Raw genomic sequence first — 16,976 nt, 5'->3', positions numbered from 1 at the left:
GAGGGTCCGAGTGGTCCTCTTTTATATTTGAGGTGTGCTGGCCTCGTGTCAAGACCCTCTGGATTTTAACAATTTAATAATGCAAAGCCTTCAGCCACCTTCTTGTGTGAACCCTAATCTCCTCTCCCCACCTCACCCCCCAGGGTTGGGGGATAATTTCTTATGTGGATGCTCCAGATTTAGGACCTTGTCTCAGAACAAACACCATTTTTTTGTTTCGGTTTTTACTCTAGAATTTTCTCTTCTCATTACCCAATGGAAAAAAAAAAATGTCGAAATAGGGTTATTAATACAAATAGTGCCCTTTCTGGTTTGTAAAAAAGGACCCCCCAGAGAACAGTGTGGCCCATACTAGGTGAATTTCTTTTGTCTTCCTGCCTTGTAATGATTTACATTTAGATTGTTGCTTGTTGCTCTTATAGGGGAAGGGGAGGGGCCTGGTGTGTCTGGCTGCCTCAGTCATCACACTGACTAGGTTTGGACAGCTTTGCTCAGCAGAGCTGGGAAATAGGCTGAACTTGCTTTCAATTGTTTTCATCAAAGGCCTTGTTTAGTTGGTTTGTATTGGGGGAAAATGTCATGGAGGCTGCAAGAACTAAATGAAATGAAAAATGAAGTTTACAATTGCTAAGAATGGTGCGTACCTTCTGAAAGTCAGTGCAAGGTGCGGTGGGCCAGAGGGCTGTGAGCAAACTGTTACCATCGTCACTGTCGGGGCCAGTGAGTGCTCTGGCGAAATGCAGCATCTTCTCCACGCAGAGGGAGGCTGGGAAGGGGATACAGACAGCCTTCCTTGAAATACAGCCGGACTTCCCTGGTGGTCCAGTGGTTGAGACTCCGTGCTTCCACTGCAGGGGGCGTGGTTCCGTTCGATCCCTGGTCGGGGAACTAAGATCCTCCATGCTTCGCAGTGCGGCCAAAAAAAAGAAAGAAAAACTGCCAACGGTCTACCGCTTCTCACTAGAGACACAGTAAATAGAAAATCAGGACTGCCTTAGGAGAAGATTTATTCATGTAAGAAATACTGAGTTGTAGGCATAGAGGGCACATTAGTGAACAAAGCTGGTGAAACTTCCTGCCCTCCAGGAGTTTACATTCTCCTGGAGGATAATGTCAAAAGATAAGTGCTGGGAAAAAAAAAAAAAAAAAAAAAAGTGCTGGGGAGGAATAAAAGGCAGGAAAAGGGAGGAAGGGAAGTGCTGCTGAAGGGGCAAGAGTGGTCTAGATAGGGTTTTCAGGGAAGAAGACCTCATTGAAAATGTAGCTTAAAAGACTTAAAAGAGGGGATTCCCTGTAGATCTGGGTGAAGAGTGTTCCAGACAAAGGGACCAGAAGGTGCAAAGGCCCTGAGTTAGGAGACAATCAGGAGGCTAGTGTGGGTGGAGCAGAGGGAGAGAGTAGCAGGGGATGAGGGGAGAGAGATGGGAGGAGGGCACATAAGAAAGGCAGGGCCTTTCTGAGGGTCATAGGAAGTATCTGAACTTTTCATCCAAGAAAGGGAGCTATTAGAGGATTTTGAGCAGGATTGTGAAGTGATTCTAACTTGATTTTTAACAGGGTCGCTTGGCTGCTGTGTGGAGAATAGACTGTAGGACAAGGGGAAGGGCAGGGAGACCAGTAAGAAGCTACTGTATTAGGAGACTCTCTTCCAGAGGTGTTTTAGCACAAATCACTTTGGAACCTTGGCGAGAGGTGCATCGTCAGTATGTAGTGGCAGTAATTCCAAGAATACAGAGCCCCCCACGTGCTGGCTCTTTTCTTTTCTTTGTTTTTTTTTTTTTTTTTTTTTTTTTGAAAGCAAGAGTTATTTACAGTCTGCCTGTGACATGAACTTTATTGCATTTTACTTTTTTAAGATTATACAAAACACTTGTTGCACACTACATCTCCCTTCACCTGCTAATTTGGCACCAGCCCTAGGGTTGCAGTGCCAAGTGCTGCCTCTGTACCACCCCACTCTGGAGGCCATGGGACAGCTTATCTGTGAACAAGCAAGGACACTTGTTCACTCTGAATAAAGTTGGAATCATTTTCAGTATTAGAACCTGATTCTTGTGCGTTTAGTTGTGCATAGGAATAGAAATGTCTTTTTTTTTTTTTTGCGGTATGTGGGCCTCTCACTGTTGTGGCCTCTCCCGTTGTGGAGCACAGGCTCCGGATGTGCAGGCTTAGCGGCCATGGCTCACGGGCCCAGCCACTCCGCGGCATGTGGGATCTTCCTGGACTGGGGCACAAACCCGTGTCCCCTGCATTGGCAGGCGGACTCTCAACCACTGTGCCACCAGGGAAGCCCTTAGAAATGTCTTTTTACTAGAAAAGATCATGGATCACCCATGAAACACTGACTTCAGGTATAGAATTGTGCTAAGCATGGTGACATACAGAAATAGTAGACACAGTCCCTTCTCTGGCGAAGTACAGTCTACTTAAGGACAAAGATCCAAGAAGAGATAAATAACCAATACAAGCAGTAAACAGCTAGGACCCAAAGAAGGGGCACAAAGAGAGGATCCCATTTCCAGCTCGAATGGTCTCCTTGTAGAGATGGATGTTTTTTAAAGACAGCACAGAACGGACGTTTGTTGAGCCACCCACCCTCCTCTCCTAGCTTGGGCCTGGCTTGTTAGAAGTCAGCTGTAAAGGTGCATGCTTGTCACAATTTGTGACGTAAACCAGGCCAGCTAGAAGAACTGGCTCTTGCTCATACTGATCCAGTTCCTGGAAAAGGGCAGTAGCCTGGTCAGAAGAATGCCTCGGCTGTACATTAATCAGTTGTGCTTGCCAGGCCAAGCACTAACCCTGACCCCTAAATGTGTTGTTTTGCTCAGATTCACAGTCTGAGAATGAGGCTTCGCCAGTGAAACGGCCACGACTACTGGAGAATACTGAACAACCCGAGGAAACCAGCCGATCTAAACAGAAAAGCCGACGTCGGTGCTTCCAGTGCCAAACCAAACTGGAGCTGGTGCAGCAGGAACTGGGATCGTGCCGCTGCGGTAAGCGTCCCCCCAGTGGAGGACACAGCATGGTGGAGGCTGTGTCCTTGGCACCCTGAGAGGCTGAGCTCCTTCATTCTTCTCCCGAGTACCTCCCTTCGAGCTATAGCTTTGGAGCTTGGGAAATCAGAGTAGAGGATTCTTATTTCTAAACACCCTTTATTTCCTCTCACACATACAGAAAAGGCAAAAACCTCCCCAACTATTCTTACACATATTTCATTAGAGTTGCATTGTCACTGCTTACTGCTCTCAGCTTCTCTCCACTGCATATTACTGTGGTTCCTTCTCATTGATGACTTATTTAGAAGTTAACCAAACCAGTGAAATTCTGAGATATGTGCCATAAAATTCAGATATTAGATTAATTTTGAATGAGCTTCTTACTATATATAATAAATGGAAGATTTCTCCCCCATATCCCTTTTAAATTAAAGTTTGATTAGAAAATTATTTTCTTTGAACCATAATTCATTGTCAGTTAACCCCTTGAAATAGCTTTAAAGTAACCTTTTCCTTCTGTATTATCCAGTGTAATACCAACTCTTGGAATTTTTGGTGGGATGTACTTTTTAAAAACTTTATGCCTGCCCACAGTGGAACAAAACTTAGAACAATCCTTCCTCTCCCTTTGACCATATACATCGTGTCACATGGAAGCAAAATTGTGTAGCTGCATTATTTAGGCTGACTTACAGTTTTCCTGTCCCTGTTTTTATTTCTTGACTTTAGAGCATAATATTGTGAAATTGTTCTTTGGGACAGAGCTGTCATCAGGCACATTGGCTCTAGCCTCTGAGAGTCCTGTATCCTTTGTTCTTAGAAGTGAGCTTTTAGAAGCTTCCTTTTACCTCTGGGATGGCCATAGATATCCTGTAAGTACTGATGCTGGTAGTCAGGACTGGGTGGTTCTCCCAGCAGTTAGAAAGTTACAGCTGCTCAAAGCTCTTCATCTTCTGAAGAGATAGCCGTCGCTGCTCCTGTCCCTGAGTTATCTGCCCTGTTGGAAATGAGAAGGACAGGAGGGAGTTCCAGCCTCTCATGGAAACTGAGTTGGAACTCCTTTCCTGTCATGAGTAGAAATCTGTTTGTTACACAGTCTGGTGTGTGGTACTCAGCAGTATCAGAAACATATTTATATTCAACTGCAGAAATGGTGACTAGCATGTGGAGTCCAGGTATCACTGGACAAGTTTTTAGTCTTTAACCTGGCGTTTATTTATCCTATTAAATGCTTGTGTGAAAGTGTAAGGAGAGAGGTAGGATAAGACGTGGGTGCAGAGGCTGTCAGCAGAATTTTCAAACCTCACTTTTGTTCCTGCAATGTGATGTGGTCCAGGTGAGCCCAGAACCTTTTTCTTAGGCTGTGTCTTGATCAACCCTCCCAGGTAATGTAAAATTCTTAATGAGGTAGTGAAGGAATACTGTGGTTACCCAAGGAAACTTTGGGGTCTCATGGCTAACCAGCTTTGCCCTTAGTGGTTTGTCTGATCTTTTGTGGTCTGCAAATTATTGCTTTGGTCTTCACGTGGACCCCTGGGGGCTTCAGCAGTTCAGTCTGTTACCAGTGTTGTGTAGCTTCCCTGACCGTTTGCCTGTTGCTTTTGTAACACAGGCCTTTGGTGATTCCTAAATTAGAATCGTGGGATTTTCCTGTACCTTACATTCTTGTTTCCTTCTTGAAAGTAACTGAATTCTGGGTATTACACAGGATTTGCCCTAGTGGATCAAGCAGTTGATCCATCAAGTGTGCTGTCTCGCCTCTGGCAGTGGCTAATAACCTCCTCTCCTTGTCAGGCAAGCAGTGAGAGAGAATTCACAGTTTAGTGCTGAGAGATCCAGAGGTGTGGTAACCAAGTCTCCCAGTTTACCCTTCAGCTTTGATGCAAGCCACCTATTTCCTAAGGTCTTAAGCACCAAGCTGAAAATATCTAGAAATATATGTTGGATGACTTCATGTGCTCCTAAAGTGAAGCCAACTTGACTGACTCTGGTAAGTGCAGATTACTCTGCTGTGCTCTTCACCTCTCAGGCAGGAGGCTGGGTTTCTAAGTAAGTGCCTACTGGGTTTGCCATAGACGTGCATTCTCTTTAAATGATCTAACACGTGGTCCCTTGGCTTATGCCCAATTCTGAGGGTCGTGTTATAGAGAGATTTGATTTTTCTGCTGGAGAAGAGAGCCCTGAGCTTTCTGCAGTCCCTCCAGATGTAGCCTTCCTAGAGAGAGCTGGGAGTTCAATTGGGCCCACTGAGAGCATTATACTTATGTGCCCAGAAAAATGACTGAGTCAGCTGCCACATTTTAAAAGATGAAGGACAGTAATGGGAACACACACCTCTGGGACTGTCCCTGACAAATATCTCTTGTGTTCCTCCTGCCTGTCTGCTTGGATCTCTAGGAAAAGGTGAGTTGTACAGTTATTTCCTTGAGGCTGCATGGAGTGCTAGGGAGACGTTTAACTGCCCTGAAAGGTTTTGGAAGACGGGAAACACAGTAATTTACTACTGAAAGTGAAGATTCAGGAGGGCGGTTTGAACTCAAACAGAACACTTCTCCACTGCAGAAAATCTTTTTTTTTATATGTATTCACAATCTTTTTTTCCATTCCCCTTCCACTCTGTACAGGTTATTAACTGCTGACAAGAAATTCACATCTCATAAATAATGCTTAAGAGCCGTTGCTATATAAATTGAATGTGTTATGAATTGTGATGGGCCTTTTTGTAGCATTCGATGCCTAGAGCAGGAAGAACAGAGGATGTCATTTTCATTAATTTCTAATGAGGTGCCAATTAAAGACAGGGAAGCCGCTCCAAAGGGAAGAGTGGCCAAGCTCCCCTGAATCCTCCGCCTGGGGCTGTCATCCAAACACTGCCAGCAAGCCTTCTCTAAAAATTCCATTAAATCACAGTCTCATCGAGAGCACACAGACACATTCAGCTCCCCTTTGATCTTCAAAAGAGCAATTTGTAAGGCGAGTTCTGAGCCTTCTCACATAGGGAACAGCTAGAGGTGATAGGAATTGTTAATTGCCAAGACACTCCATGGGCTTTCAATAAGGAGGTGAGTTTTGAAGATGAATTCTCCTCTGCCTCGCTGTGACTAGATAACCTTTAAATCAACAATACCATAGTGACACCCTTTTCCTGTGAAATCTTTCTGGGTGCCAATCAGTAAAAGCATGTGGTGAGGCTGGGGTGATACCCTGCATCCTAGTGTATCTTCAGCAGTTTAACTTCTCAAGATGGAAAACAATTGCATAAACATGGATTTATTTGTTTCATTTTCTACTCAGTAGGCAAATTGATCAGCTTGTTGTCTTTACAGGGGTCTTGTCTCTCCAAAGGCCACCTGGAGGGTGTTCTGAAATCTGGCCATCCTCATCCAGTCTGGGCCACAGCACAGCCACGTGGATACTGTGTTTTCTAATCAGATCTTGCATGATGCATACCGCATGGCTTTTTAATCGCTATGCATTGCTTCCCAGAACCACAGAATTAATTTTTAAATACCAGTCTAAGAGCTTGCAAAAGTTATGGCATGTTTTCAGTTGACAGTGACTTACACTGTAAGATGATATGCTCCCTTTTGGGACAACAGTGCTTTTACTAACCTCTTGAGTAATCTGACTTCGTTTACTGCTTTCAAAATAAGTTTTATATTCCCTTTAGAAACTCAGAGTGATGCTTTAGCTGGGACCTTTAGTTTGTCGACTTAAAGTGCCTCAGTGGTCCTTTCTGCCTTTTCATTCACTGTCAAGCTGAAGTCAGCTAGCATTTATTGAGATGTGATTTTTCATAAAGCATTTTGCTAGGTTTTGTGGGGAATATAGGAGGTAGAATACAGACTATAGGAGCTCATAGTTTAGGTCAGTGATTTCAGACTTAAGTGGGCATCAGAATTGCACAGAGGGCTGTTAAAACACAGTCTGCTGGGCCCACCCCCAGAGCTTCTGACTCAGTGGGCCTTTTTAACAGGTTCCCAGGTAATAACTGATGCTGCTGGTCTGAGGACCATGTTTTGAGAACCACTGTTCTAGGAGCTTCTCAATCTGGGAAGCCTCTAAAATATAGAATGTCTGGGCCTCACACTTAACAATTAAATCAGAAAAGGTTTCTGGGTATTGTTTTTTTTTACATTTTGGAAATTAAAAGTTTGTCCTGGACCATTTGAAAGTAAGTTGCAAACATTGTGACCCTTTATCCCTATAAACGTCAATGAATATTTCCTGAGAATAGTTATTTTATATAACCGCAGCAGTTATCAGCTTCAGTAAACTGATACTGATAAATACTTTCATCAGATCTCTTGTCCATATTCTAGGTTTGCTAGTTGATCCAATAATATACTTCATAAAAGCATTTTCCTCCCTTTAGTACAGAATCCAGTCCATGATCAAGTGTTGAATTTAGTTGTCATGTCTCTTTTAGACTCTTAAGCTGGAACATTTTCATTGCCTTTCTTTGTTTTTAATGATATTGACATTTTGAAGGCTGCATTTCTCCACCCTCCTCTGCTTACCCTTCCCAACCCCCCACTTTTTTAAATAGAGCACTCCTTGTTTGGAGGTTGTCTGATGTTTCTTCATGATTAGATTCAGGTTATGTATTCCCAGCCAGAATGCTATGTGGGTGATGTTGTGTCCCCCTCAGGGTTCTTCATTGGGAGGCACGGATGTTTATCTGCATCTCATTATTGATGTTAATTTTGCTTCATTCACCCAGTCTAGGTGTTGCCTGATGTCTCTAAAAATAGTATTTTTGCCCTTGCAACTAGTAAGCAATCTGTGGGAAACACTTTGACTATATAAATGTCCTGATCATCATCAAAAAGGTCTCCTAGATTTAGCATCCATTGATGATTCTTGCCTGAACCAGTCTTTACTATGATGGTTGCAAAATGATGCTTTGCTAACTCCAGTCCTTCTCCTGCATTTACCATTTGCACGGAGCATTCTCCTCCCCCATTTATTTATCTCTTACTGGTTTGGACTCCGGGCTCTTGTATTTTTCAGTGGTTTATAATTCATTACTGTACTTAATTATTTTGTTGCTCAAATTGTCTCAGATTTGGCCGGTGGAAATTCCTTCAAGCTGAATTCTGTATTTTTGTGACATACCTCCTGTTTTTGTTTATTTTAAAAATTAATTAATTAATTAACTTTGGCTGCATTGGGTCTTCGTTGCTGTGCGCGGGCCCTCTCCAGTTGCAGGGAGCGGGGACCACTCCTCATTGCGGTGCGTGGGCTTCTCACTGCAATGGCTTCTCATGTTGCGGAACACAGGCCCTAGGCAGGCGGGCCTCAGCAGTTGTGGCACATGGGCCTAGCTGCTCCACGGCATGAGGGATCTTCCTGGGCCAGGGATCGAACCCGTGTCCTCTGCATTGGCAGGTGGATTCTTAACCACTGTGCCACCAGGGAAGTCCCTGCCTCCCGTTTTTTAAAAAGCATTTTCTTATTCTGTGGCCTAACATGATGTGTTCTGGATGCATCTTGTACTTGCTTAGTCCTGGAATCAGCCACTTTTCCAAGATCCCTAAGCTGATTTAAATAGGCATTCAGAGTAGGAATTTGCTGGTCCTGAGTGGAAGGCAGGCACATGCATGAAATAAGTGGCATCCAGGGCAGCCTACCATAAGAGTTTTAATCAAGGTACAAGCCATATGTTATAGGAATATGGGGAGGGAGAGATTAATTCCAACTGGAAGACTCTGGACAGGCTTCCACAATAGGGGCATTAAAGGAAGGGTGGGACTTAGAAGTGCAGAAAGACAGGATGCTTGGACCAAGCTGGTGTTCTGCAGGTGACCTCTGTGCAGCCCGATGGAGCCTTGTGGTTGAGTGAGGAGAGACTGCTAGAAAAGGAGGGAAGGGATTCCAGATTCCAGGCTATAGGGTTTGGACATTGGTTTGCAGTGAAAAGCTATCAGTGGTTTGAATGTGGTCAACACGATCTAATTTGACTTTTTTTTTAAAAAATTAAGCACACAGGAAAGCCCGGGAGGCTGTTGAATCTTCTTAGAGGAATGATCTAGGGAGAGTGTGAACTGATTCACAAAGTGGAAAGAAATGTGCACGTGTCACAGCCGTCCCCGTCCACTACAGGGGACTGACTGAGTGGTGAACAGATAGTGATATTCTGAGGTCGAGTGTGGGGCGAGGAGCTGTGGTGATTATGAAGCATGTAGGTGACGTGAAACTACCAGGCTGGTCCATTCCACCAGCATCAGAAACCACCACAAATAAGCCCACATCTAGGCCTTTATTTTAACTCTCTTCCAAGTGTGATTTAAAACTGTCAGGGACATTTGGCATTCTGTCCTATGTCTCAAAGAAAGCGAGGCTATATTTTCTTATAAAAGGCCTTATTCTGTGTACAGAGTTCTAGCCTGGATCTGTCAGAAAACCCTAGTATCCATGGAAACACCTGAGATCCTTTATCATGAACAAATTGGTTTGGTCAGTTAGGTGTTATCATTACTGCCGTTGAGTATCGAGTCCATGCTCTGCAGTGTGTTGTATAGAGTGTGGTGACCAAGATCCCAGCCCTTTAGGAGCTCCTGTTGTTTTATGCTGAGTCTGGCAGTGAAAGGCTAAAGTTTTTCCAGCACTTCTGAGACAGCAGCTGGGTGTTATGTTACCTTACAGCTCAAGAGAAGGAGGTGCCTGCCCACCCTCCCAAAAGCAAAAACAAAAACAACAGCAGCAACAGAAAACCTTTGATGGGCGTTACTGTATATATGAGAGCTAAGAGTAATTGAAAGTCTTGAGGCAAATTGAGAAAATTTTCTCCCTTTGCTACTCTCTTCCTTTCACTCTCACTGTACTTTCACCTAAACAAGAGTATGCTTATTTGTAGTCCCCATTTAATCTTTAATGTGTAAGAGTTCTGGTCTAAAACCAAACAGATTAGTCCCTCTGCTGCTCCTCTAAATTGCAAGTTGAGGTGTTAGAGCAAAACAAATCAAACCTTTACTGAACACTAGCTCCACATATTTGGCCCATTAGTTTACCACGTCCCAGAGAGCCAAGCTACCATATGTCCTTTAACAAGGCTGTAGAGAGATATTAGAAACATTAAGAGCTCCCCTCCCCAGCAAAGGAGCATCAAAGACCAAGCTTTTAAAATACAAAATGTGCAGAGCACATTTACTGATGCCTGTGTCACTTCCCCACTCATACCCTACCGACAGGCAAACCAGCAGACCCTTGTCCCTTGAAGTGAATATTTTCCATCTGGATAGCAAATTTGCAACTATTTCTATAGTCTAGTCTTAGCAGTAACAACACAATAATAATTTAATCAAAACTATTTGGATAGGGCTTCCCTGGTGGCGCAGTGGTTGAGAGTCCGCCTGCCGATGCAGGGGACACGGGTTCGTGTCCCGGTCCGGGAAGATCCCATGTGCCGCGGAGCGGCTGGGCCTGTGAGCCATGGCCGCTGAGCCTGTGCTTCTGGAGCCTGTGCTCTGCAACGGGAGAGGACACAACAGTGAGAGGTCCGTGTGCCACAAAAAAAAAAAAAAAAAAAAAAACCACCACCACCAACAAAAACTACTTGGATAGATTACCCTGTTTTAGGATATTTCTTTATGGAGAGAAAAAAATGGCTTATTTTAAAAGGAAATGAATTTTTTAAATTCTAAGAGTAGATAATTTTAGTTCTTTGCCTAGCAAGGTGTGTGTTATATGTGTGTGTTTTTGGGATTTTTTGATATATAATTTACATACCATAAAATTCACCTGTTTCATATAGTTCAGTGAGTTTTAGTAACTTTAAGTTGTACAGCCCTTACCAAATTCAAATTTTAGAATATTTCCATTACCCCAAAAAGTTCCCACATGTCTCATTTTCAGTCAGTCACTACACTCTCCTACCCTAGCCCCAGGCAACCACTGATCTGCCTCTGTTGGTATAATTTTGCCTTTTCTAGAATTTTAGCATCAGTGGATTCAAACAGTATATATATACAGTCTTGTGTGTCCACATAGTATGTTGTTTTTGAGATTCGTCCATGTTGTTACATATCAGTAGTTCATTCCTCTTTAATGTTGAGTATTATTTCATTGTATGGATAATCACATTTGTTTATCCATTTACCATTTGACATACGTTTGGGTTGTTGCCAGTTTGGGGATATTATGAGTAGAGCTGCTATAAATATTCATGCAGAAGTCTTTGTATGGACATATGTTGTACCTTCTTGGGTAAATACATAGAGGTAGAATTGCCAGGTTGAATGGTCATTTTCTAAGAAAATCCCATCAGCAGTGTATTAGGGTTCCAATTTCTCCATGATTGGCCAACATTTAATATTGTCATTCTTCTTAACTTTAGCTATTCTAGTGGTTGTGTGGTGCCATCTCACTGTCGTATGTTAACTCATTTCTCTAATGACCAGTGACGTTAAGCATCTTTTTCATATGCCTTTTGGCCACTCATATATCTTCTTTTCTGAAGAGTCTATTTATACTTCAGATATCTTGCCCATTTTAAAAAGATTTACAGAATTGCCATTTTAACAATATTCCAACCTATGAGTATGATATGTCTCTCCTCTTATTTAAGTCTTCTTTAATTTCATAGCAGTGTTTTATATTTTTCAGTTTCCATTCTTTGTTAAATTTATTCATAACTATTTTAGTTTTTTGATGCTACTGTAAATAGAATTTAAAAATTTTATTTTCAGGTTGTTCTTTGCTGCCACTTTGAAGTGCAGCCGGTTTTTGTATATGATCTTTTATCTTACTAAAGATAAAAAGTAAATTTATCTTACTAAAGATAAATTTAGCAACCTTACTAAATTCACTAGATTCCCTTAGGGTTTTCTGTATCCATGATCATGCCATCTGCAAATGAGGGCAGTTTTACCCCTTTCCAATCTGTATGCCTGTTACTTCTGTTTCTTGTGTTATTGCACTGGCTAGGACCTATCGCATGATGTTGAATAGATGTGTTGAGAATGAACTTCCTTGCCTTTTCTTTGATCTTACATAGAAAGCATTCCGTTTTTTACCATTTATGTCTGATTTAGCTGTAGATTTTGCATAGCTGTTCTCCATCCTGACAAAGTTCAATAGTTGTTACCTGTGGAATACATTGTAGGAAAACATAGGAAATGTTCAAATACATTCTCCCAAAACAGCTGATACAACTCATGGTGAGCTACGATGTGACCTAAAAAAGGTGAACAAAGGCGTGTTTTAAAGACTTCTCCTGTCCCATGCTTACAGTTGAAACACATGCCCTTTGTTCAGAGTCCTAACGTGTCTGTCCAGCCATAGTGGGGAAAGCCTGTGACCTGAGGGCACTCCTCTTTTTTCAAAACCAAAATCGTAACAGATTTATAACCCAAGATGCCGTTCTGGGTTATTCTCACTTGAGATAATGAAAGCAAACCACACTGAGAAATGCTTTGTTTGAATTAAATGCTTTTATTACTGCAATACAAAATCACAAAAAAATTGTGGGTAGATGGGTAATAGAATCACATACCACCAAGATGAGAGGAAGCCTTAGCAGTCATTTAGTCCAACGCCCCCTCCCCCATTGTTTTGTTTGCTTGTTGTAAACGAGGAAACTAAGGCCAGAAAAGTTGCCACTAGCCTCGTATCACACCTGTGTGCTAAATGTTGTTATTTCACGCAGGCTTTGATCTGAAACTCAAGGACTGCTGAAGAGTTTCTGACCAACATAACTGCTCACAGCAGAGCCCACTCTCCCTCCCTTCAGCATAGCTTTCAGCCCCCACTGACTACAGCTTCTTGTCACATATTCTTGGCCATCCCTGGGGGACTTCTGTTCTTATCTCCTCTGAAGTACCCAGAAGATTTCTTGGTCTTTCCTCCAGATTAATACACCTGACTCTCTTAACCTCCTCTTAGTTCAGCCTCCAGAACCTTGTTCAGGACTTGGGACTCTTATATGGACCCTTCACAGCAAAATGTCACCAAATTAGACCAGTTGTGGTAAAAATAGTATTTAGTCAAAATAACAGGGTTAAAATATTATTTCTTTCAGAATTGATATCAAATTGTTCACAAAGGTGTTGCTAAAGAAATGTCCTTTCTTGTGCCTTTTATGTGTGTAGTTAAAACTAATTTGTGTTTAGTACATTGTATGCAGATATCTGCTAGTAAACACTCTCTGTCATCATACTATATTCTTATGTGACTCCCTCTTGAGTAGAACTTTTTTTTTTTTGAGGTACACGGGCCTCTCACTGTTGTGGCCTCTCCCGTTGCGGAGCACAGGCTCCAGACGCACAGGCTCAGCGGCCATGGCTCACGGGCCCAGCCGCTGCGCGGCATGTGGGATCTTCCCGGACCGGGGCACGAACCCGTGTCCCCTGCATCGGCAGGCGGACTCTCAACCACTGCGCCACCAGGGAAGCCCTTGAGTAGAACTTCTTAAAAAGTGCGGGCCTCAGACCAGCACTTCAGAGTCCCTGAGTAGGTGGGGATGCGTCTTTGGAAAGCAAAAATGCAGTTGCTCAGGCAATTCTAATATACCCCAAAGTTTGATACACTGCCTATACACTTAATAGCTCATTTCTTCATAGGAAATGTAAAGGTAATTTAAGACAAAATAGTTACTAGAAATTTCCAATGAGGTCATGCACGTCAGAGGTTTTATGTCAGATCTAGGCAACTCCATTCTCTTTCAATCAGAGATTTACATCTTCTGAGTGTTTTAACACATGCCTTCCTCCACTGGTCTCCTCTCTCCTGCTAGATTCTAAAATACTCAGAGAGCAGGACCATGTGTTGTTCTGTAGCTTCCCACTGCCCCTGTTAGAGTTATGTGGCCTATAGTAGGTACCCCATCTGTTATTATTTCTTGTAATAACATACAAGAAAAAATTAGAAGTCAATGAAATGTGGTGTTCTGGTGAGCCTGCTGGTTTTCTTTAGGGGAACGTCCTTTTGTGGTAGTGTTTGAAGGCAGGCCTAAGCAGGTGAATGGGAGAATGTCTGGCCCAGTCTCCATGGAAATTCTTCTTTTTAAAAAAAAAAAATTATTTTATTTATTTATTTATGGCTGTGTTGGGTCTTTGTTTCTGTGCGAGGGCTTTCTCTAGTTGCGGTGAGCGGGGGCCACTCTTCATCGCGGTGCGCAGGCTTCTCATTGTCGTGGCCTCTCCTGGTGTGGAGCACGGGCTTTAGACGCGCAGGCTCAGTAGTTGTGACGCACAGGCTTAGTTGTTCCGCGGCATATGGGATCTTCCCGGACCAGGCCTCGAACCCGTGTCCCCTGCATTGGCAGGCAGACTCCCAATCTGCGCCACCAGGGAAGCCCTCCATGGAAATTCTTGATGCTGGCGTACATGTACAACCTGAGGGTTTCCCAATGGAATAATTGACTTAAGGAATAAGGTTTGGAGAGAAAACCTTAGCATTATTTATTTTTACATACTTTTATCTGCCTTGAATTTTTATTGGTAGAGGGGGAAATATCAGGCGAGACAGGTATGTTATAAGAGCAGCATTGCTTGCTTGGTCTGATTAAAATTATTTGATATGCTTTTGGTTTAATTAAATACTCAACTTTGGGGATGGGTGTATTTGCCTAAATAAAACTGGTGATTCATCTTGCACATGAATAAGATGGGCTCTTTGGGGCTCACAGAAACTACAGGTCACAGACCTACTGTGTATAACCACACCAGTCTCTCACTCCTGCCTAGCAAACCTATCACTCTCTGACACAGAGTCCAAGCACTTAAGGGACTTAGAAGTTATCCATCTGGCGCCAGTCCAACTCCCTGAACTAATGCTGCAGAAACTACATCAGCATTGCCCTGCCCTGGCAGGTAATCCAGCCACCATGTACATCTCCAGCCTGGAGGGAGTGAGGCCTGTCTTGTTGCAGGCAGCTTAGACTGACTAGGTGCTTCCTCCGTTGAACTAAAACCAGCCTCCGTACATGACATGTCCTCATTCCTCCTCACTCTGCCCTCTGGAGAGACCTGTCACAAATCATCTTCCTCTCCTGCAAGGCTTCTCTTCAGATATTTGAACACAGTGGCTTTGGCTTTCCAGCACCCCAGTCCCTTCCAGTAGCAAGTTCATTCACGGGGACTGAAGAATAGTGTGGGGACATCAAGGGCAGGGTGGGGTACAGGAATGCCAGACTGGGCTCAGTGCTTGTCTCCATAGTTTTCCTCATCAGAGGCCGTCACAAAATATGAGAGTCTTTTTAATAAAACCTTTCATCTGCTAATCTCCTTGTGGGACTGCTCAAAAGTCTTCTGTGGAGTCCATGGTTGGCCTCTGTTGCTGTAGTTCTCAGAACACACTGAAATTGACTGCATGTCTGTACTTCCTCCCAGACCATAAGCACTGGAGGACAGGGACCATCTTGTGTTCTTTAGTAGCTCTCTGCCCTGCTATATAGTACCTGGTGTGCAGTGTTGCCTGAATGAGTGAATGGATGAACCCTGTACCACTGCAGTTGTGATCCTCTAGGTGAAGGAAGAACAGCTTTAGGGCTTCTCTGGTGGCGCAATGGTTAAGAATCCACCTGCCACTGCAGGGGACAAGGGTTTGAGCCCTGGTCTGGGAAGATCCCACGTGCCTCAGAGCAACTAAGCCCATGTGCCACAACTACTGAGCCTGCACTCTAGAGCCCGCGAGCCACAACTACTGAGCCCACGTGCTGCAACTAGTGAAGCCCACGCGCCTAGAGCCTGTGCTCCGCAACAACAGAAGCCACTGCAAAGAGAAGCCCGCACACGGCAACGAAGAGTAGCCCCCGCTCACCGCAAGTAGAGAAAGCCTGCGCGCAGCAATGAAGACCCAACGCAGCCAAAAAATAAATAAATAAAATACATTCATAAGAAACAAAAACAATAATCTTTGAAGAACAGCTTTATTGAGCACCAGCTATGTGCTGGATGCCTGCAACTGTGTTATTTATCATTTGACTCTTACAAAAGCATGGTTGGACAGGTGGTACTCCCTTTTTACAGAGGTGAAACTCAAGCTTTGAAGTTAAGTAACTCAGAAATATTAGGGAGCACTTGAACCCAGGTCTGTTGAGCTGCCAGAATCTCACCACTTTTTCATGTTCCCACACTGGCCCATGGGGTGCCCTGAACAGTGAGGGTATGACTGCAGCATGAGTTGTCTCTATTTTCAGCTGTATAGTTGTTACCAGTTCCTTGAGCACTTCCCCATCTCAAGGAAACATTCATTGGTAACAATTTATGCGACCTCCTGTCTGGGAACCACTGTTCCATGTGACACTTGTTGCTCCATCTAGATGTGATGCTTCTGGAGGACAGGGTCCATGGCATTGCCCCTTTTTTGTCCCCCACTGCGCCTGGATAATGAGAGACACAGTGGCACTTAATTCTCATTGACGTGTTTGTTCCATTTTCTCCTGAGTGCGAATTCATGTCCTCATTTTCCTTGAAAACTTACCTCCTCCAGGATACCTTATGCAGTTGACCTCTCCTCAGTACCCCCGATTTATTACACATAGCTGGATTGTATTGATTTTATTTGCAGTTGATTTCTTGCTTTGCTTCTTGTGTCCTTCAGCATTTTCTTCTCTGTGCGTCTCCAGCTGTCTTAAAAGCCGGGAACTAGTGACTTCTTTTTTCCCCTTCTCCTCCACCCAGCCCCTAGAATAGAGCTCTGTAAACAGTGCACAGATGACCAATAAATACTCTTGACTCCTTGAGTCTGATAGCTTCTTTCCCTTCCTGGACTGACAGCCCAACACTGGAGCTTGAATCCTTTATTTATTAGGTGAGATTTCTATAGGACCTTTCCTCTGAAGAGATCAATATCAGTGAAGTTTGTTTTTGCTTCTGGAAAGTGCTTTTAGCTAAGCAGACTGAGGTTCTGACAAGATCACATGATAGTCCTTACTCCTCACCTCTTGGCCCCTGAAGATGCAGACTCCAGGAAAAGCCTTGCCGCTTCAAGTTTTGCTGCTTTGTTGTCGGAAATGAGCCTGAATAAGACTGT

At 43.5% G+C, this 16,976-nt stretch overlaps 1 protein-coding gene across 3 annotated transcripts in view; it reads left to right on the top strand.

Moving 5' to 3' along the window:
- Positions 1–16,976, top strand: part of ZFAND3 (zinc finger AN1-type containing 3) — a 324,315-nt gene that overhangs the window by 294,638 nt on the left and 12,701 nt on the right. For all 3 annotated transcript variants that reach the window (XM_073810776.1, XM_019949681.3, XM_073810775.1), the window contains one exon: positions 2,829–2,996. In XM_073810776.1, coding sequence (XP_073666877.1) covers positions 2,829–2,996 — 168 coding nt within the window. The remainder of the gene's footprint in view (positions 1–2,828; positions 2,997–16,976) is intronic.

Source organism: Tursiops truncatus, chromosome 10, assembly GCF_011762595.2.
Source record: "Tursiops truncatus isolate mTurTru1 chromosome 10, mTurTru1.mat.Y, whole genome shotgun sequence".
Lineage (NCBI taxonomy): Eukaryota > Metazoa > Chordata > Mammalia > Artiodactyla > Delphinidae > Tursiops > Tursiops truncatus.
Note: the sequence above shows the minus strand (reverse complement) of the source record. Positions and strands in the feature narration are given on the sequence as shown.